Below are 4,459 nucleotides of genomic sequence, written 5' to 3' on the forward strand. Positions count from 1 at the left end.
TTTTCTTCTTTTTTTAAATAATGCTTTATTGTTGAAAGTATTATATATGTCCCCTCTTTCCCCCCATTAACCCCCTTCAGCCTGCCCTCCCCCCTCCCCCCCAGCCTTCAGCACTCTATTGTCTGTGGAGAAGTCTTTTAAATGCATTTTGGCATTAACTACAAGCTTCTCTTACATTCTTCTGATTGCATAAGTCTGCAGTGTTGTATTTACAGGACCACTTTATGATGACTTCATGAATATGATTAGCAAGATCTCTATACAGACTTGCTTAGCTATTAATGTCATTATATTATGTAGTCCTTAGGGACTATGAGGTTGTTTTCTTAAATTCCTGCTGTTTTAATAAACGTGGTTTTCAGGGACCAAGGACTTTACTTTCACTTTGGTTTTTTAACAGAATATTAGAAGTGGCAAGGTGTTCTCAATTAACGGATGTAGGCTTTACCACTCTGGCCAGGGTGAGTATTTTCTCCAGGTTCTATGTAAGTTTTGTTTGGGATTTTTATTTCGGAAGAATGAGCAAGGATGGAGATGTGGAATGGCATTAGAACTAAGGGTGTGTGGGGTGTGGGGGACTTCCCTGTGGCTGATGTTCCAGAGCGTTCTCATGCCACAGCTACTAGCTTGTATAATTATAGTATTTAAAATTATAACTGTCTTTGACCAATGTATGGAACAAGGGGAAGGACCTTTGCTTTCAGGCAGATTGATATTGAACACCACTTAGTTTTCTGGCCTTAAAGTTTCCCCATATTTTAAATATTTGTATTGTAATGTTTGGTTTTGTGTTTTATAGAATTGCCATGAGCTTGAAAAGATGGACCTGGAAGAGTGTGTTCAAGTAAGATTGTGGATTTTTACTCAGAAGTACAATATAATAGAAACTTATGTAACATGCACACGAGAACATTGGCTTCCCTCCCCCTGGTGTAACGCAGTGCCTGGCAGCACTGCTGGCTCTCCACTGCTGACTCTCCAGGCACACCTAGCAGAGGACTCATGGTATCTGTGTTCAGGGGAAAATGTATGTCATCAGTAAGGTTGCCATTGGAAAGGAAGAAAGCCCATTCAAGCCATAAGATATTTCCTTAGACCTACAGGGTTTTGATATTAGTAAATAATTAAAGCCCCATCACACTGATAAACAGCCCTGCCCTTTTTAGCTTAACTGGACGCTGGACCCCTTAGCCCTAGAGACCTGAGGCTGTATGGAGCCCTGTCCTTCAGGCAGGTAACCAGGTACTTCCTTAATAGCAATATCTTTTCTTACCAATTTTAAGAGCTTTGAGATTAGTTGATTGAGGAGAAACTTTGATGGGAGACTCCTAAAAAGAAGATAGAATAATGAATTTTATTAATGGTCAAAATAAAGAAGATACTTGGGTCTATTGAGGTCAATTTTTTCTAAATTGCTTGTTATCCGACACTACTTAGCAGCTATTACTCTCTGAAATTTGTTTCTGTCCGCTTATCTCTTATACATGCTTAGTGTCCTTTCCAGTATTAGTCCTTCTGAGTGATGTGCACACACCTGTCTGCTCCAGGTCCCCACCCCCTTGACATTCTATATTAGAATAATATAATACCTCAGATTTGGAAGAATTTGAAAAGAAGCACTGATTTACTTTTTGTCCTAAGATAATTATAAAAGACTGTTTTTCCTTTTAGGAGTTTTTCCTTCCTTAATGTTAGTAGGTAACCCAGATTCCAGCAGCCCCTTTGTGCCACCTTTGGGAAGATAACTGGCACCCAAAAAGATAACAATCTTTTTTCATGGAGCAGTATCTTCCTTGTTGTGTTCTGTGATGGTTTTAAGGAGGTAGAACAAAGTATAGTGGGTAGAAGTTATGAGGAGACAGATTTTCATTCATTTAAAAAACAAAACAGTTTTCAACCAATCTGCTCAAAGATGAAGACTAGAGAATACTAGATATGTTCAAGCCTAGTTTCTCAAAGAATGATTCAGGTATCCATTGGGATATCAACCTCAAGATTTTGTTATTTGAGAATTGATATCAGGATATCAGTCTAGATTACAAGTATAGTCAAGAGTGAGGTACGGGCCATGAGTTTTTTTTTCTTGGAATTATACCTAAAATAAGCTTATGTGTTTCTTTCAGATAACAGATAGCACCTTAATCCAACTTTCTATACACTGTCCTCGACTTCAAGTATTGGTGAGTGTGACTCTGAAAATTTTATATGTTTACCAGATTTAAATACTGATTTTAGAGAGAGAGGAAGCGGGGGGAGAGACAAAGGTAGATTGGTTGCTTCCTGTCACACTCCGTCTGGGGACTGAACCTGCAAACAGCATGTGCCCTGACGAGGAATCGAACTGGCCACTTTTCCGTGCATGGGATGACGCTCAACCAACTGAGCCACACCAGCCAGGGCTATTTATTATATTTACATTTAATCAAAGCCCAGCTCTTACTTTCCTCTTGGTTACTGGCTACCATTTTGGGAAAGCATATTTCTCCAAATTGTCAACTTACAGAGGACCAAGAGAGGAATTAAGAAATGTTAAATGTTTTCTTTATCAATACTTGGAAATTGAAAACTGACGTGGAAAGTATGAGTTCTCCCTCCCACTTGAACTCCAACCTGAATGGTGTTAAAATTTCCAGAGGTCCTGGGAGTTGATGGCCAGAAATACAGTTTGCTTCACCTTCAGACCAAAACAGAAGCAATCAAGGCTTTTACTAGGGAGAATTCTCTGTTACTGTTCCTTGTAACACTATGGGAAAGAAAGCATTCTGGTTAACCATTCTTTTTTTAAAATATATTTTTTTGTTACTGATTTCAGAGAGGAACGGAGAGGGAGAGAAAGATTGAAATATCACTGATGAGAGAGAATCATTGATCAGCTATCTCCTGCACACCCCACACTGGGGATTTGAGCCCACAACCCAGGCATGTGCCCCAATTGGGAATCGAACTGTGACCTCCTGGTTCATAGGTCAACGCTTAACCACTGAGTCACGCCAGCCGGGCATGGTTAATCATTCTGTATCTAGGTTCATTTTTGGTGTATTTGGTGGCACCTTGCTATCCAAATTGGGCCAGGGGTTCTGAGTTTCATGTGTAGGAACCAGGAACTTAAGGAAAATTGATACAGTGAAGAGATTTATATAAAGAGATAACTATATCTGACAGCTATCAGAATCAAGTTCACTTAATTAACTTGGCATCCCCCTGTACCAGGTAATCAATATGTAGTCCAAATTCTAGGAATTTTTGTTCAGGAAAAGCTTGAGCCCCACTTGTCCCTGTAAAGAAGAAAAGTGTTCATTTGTGTGTGGGGGGGGGGGGCGCAAATAGGTAGCATTTTATTTTGTTTATGAACTATTTCATAGTCATTACATAAATTCACAAAGTATATTTAGAATCAGAAAGAGAAATGTCTATCATTGATTGTCAAAAGCAGAACCCCAGCAACTCTAATTTGCTTTCTTAATTTACCACATGGATCTAGTGATGGTTCCTTATGCATCAACATCAAACTAGAAAGGTCTCTCTGATGGTACACAGGCCTCTTGTTGGAAGAATGCCATAAGATATGTCAGTGTCCTCCCTTGCTCTCTTTGGCTGCAGAGTCTGTCTCACTGTGAGCTGATCACAGACGATGGAATTCGTCACCTGGGGAATGGGGCCTGCGCTCATGACCAGCTGGAAGTGATTGAACTGGACAACTGCCCACTAATCACAGACGCATCCCTGGAGCACTTGAAGAGCTGTCACAGCCTTGAGCGGATAGAACTCTATGACTGCCAGCAAATCTCACGGGCTGGAATCAAGAGACTCAGGGTAAAGATGGCTGCATCACCCTCCAGCTCTAGTGTTCTCACCACCCTTTCTTTTTCTTTTTTTTAGGTTTAGATTCCTTTGATTTTTAAATTTACTTAGACATTTAGCAAAGATGGGAGAAATGGAAAGGAAACATACAGGAAGATAGTTTCAGGTGGAAATGTAGTAGGAAAATACCCACTGAGGGAAGAAAAGTAGGTCTCCTCTCAGCAGTTTCTCCAGTAATGTCCAGAGTTTAATAACATGCCTGGAGTCAGACGCATATGCCACATTTTGGTTCTAAAGGAAAGAAAGGAATAACAAAGAAAATATTTAATTAAATAGGATTTAAATTTTTAATTTATATTTTCTTTCATATCAACCCCTCTTGCTGGGATTTTTATTTATTTATTTCAAAATATGCTCATATTGATTTTTAGAGAGAGGGGAAGGGAGAGGGAAAGATCGAAGAGAGAGAAATATCATTGATCGGCTGCCTCCTATACTCCCCCACTGGGGATCTAGCCCTCAACCTGGCATGTGCCCCGACCAGAAATTGACCTTTTTGGTTTATGGGTCCGTGTTCAACCACTGAACCACACCGGCCAGGTGGGATTTTTTTTTAAAGACAACAAATGGATCAAGTAATTTTTTCCCTTTTTTTGTT

At 39.8% G+C, this 4,459-nt stretch overlaps 1 protein-coding gene across 4 annotated transcripts in view; it reads left to right on the forward strand.

The window, feature by feature from the left end:
- FBXL20 (F-box and leucine-rich repeat protein 20) overlaps window positions 1–4,459 on the forward strand; it is a 69,815-nt gene that overhangs the window by 57,636 nt on the left and 7,720 nt on the right. For all 4 annotated transcript variants that reach the window (XR_001361234.1, XR_001361233.1, XM_005861900.2 and 1 more), the window contains exons 11-14: window positions 401–461; window positions 800–844; window positions 2,124–2,180; window positions 3,601–3,813. Coding sequence is in view for 2 of the 4 variants with exons in the window: in XM_005861900.2 (XP_005861962.1) it covers window positions 401–461; window positions 800–844; window positions 2,124–2,180; window positions 3,601–3,813 (376 nt within the window). In the remaining 2 variants the exon portion in view is untranslated. The remainder of the gene's footprint in view (window positions 1–400; window positions 462–799; window positions 845–2,123; window positions 2,181–3,600; window positions 3,814–4,459) is intronic.

The sequence above is a fragment of the Myotis brandtii genome, unplaced genomic scaffold (assembly GCF_000412655.1).
Source record: "Myotis brandtii unplaced genomic scaffold, ASM41265v1 scaffold157, whole genome shotgun sequence".
NCBI classification, from domain to species: domain Eukaryota; kingdom Metazoa; phylum Chordata; class Mammalia; order Chiroptera; family Vespertilionidae; genus Myotis; species Myotis brandtii.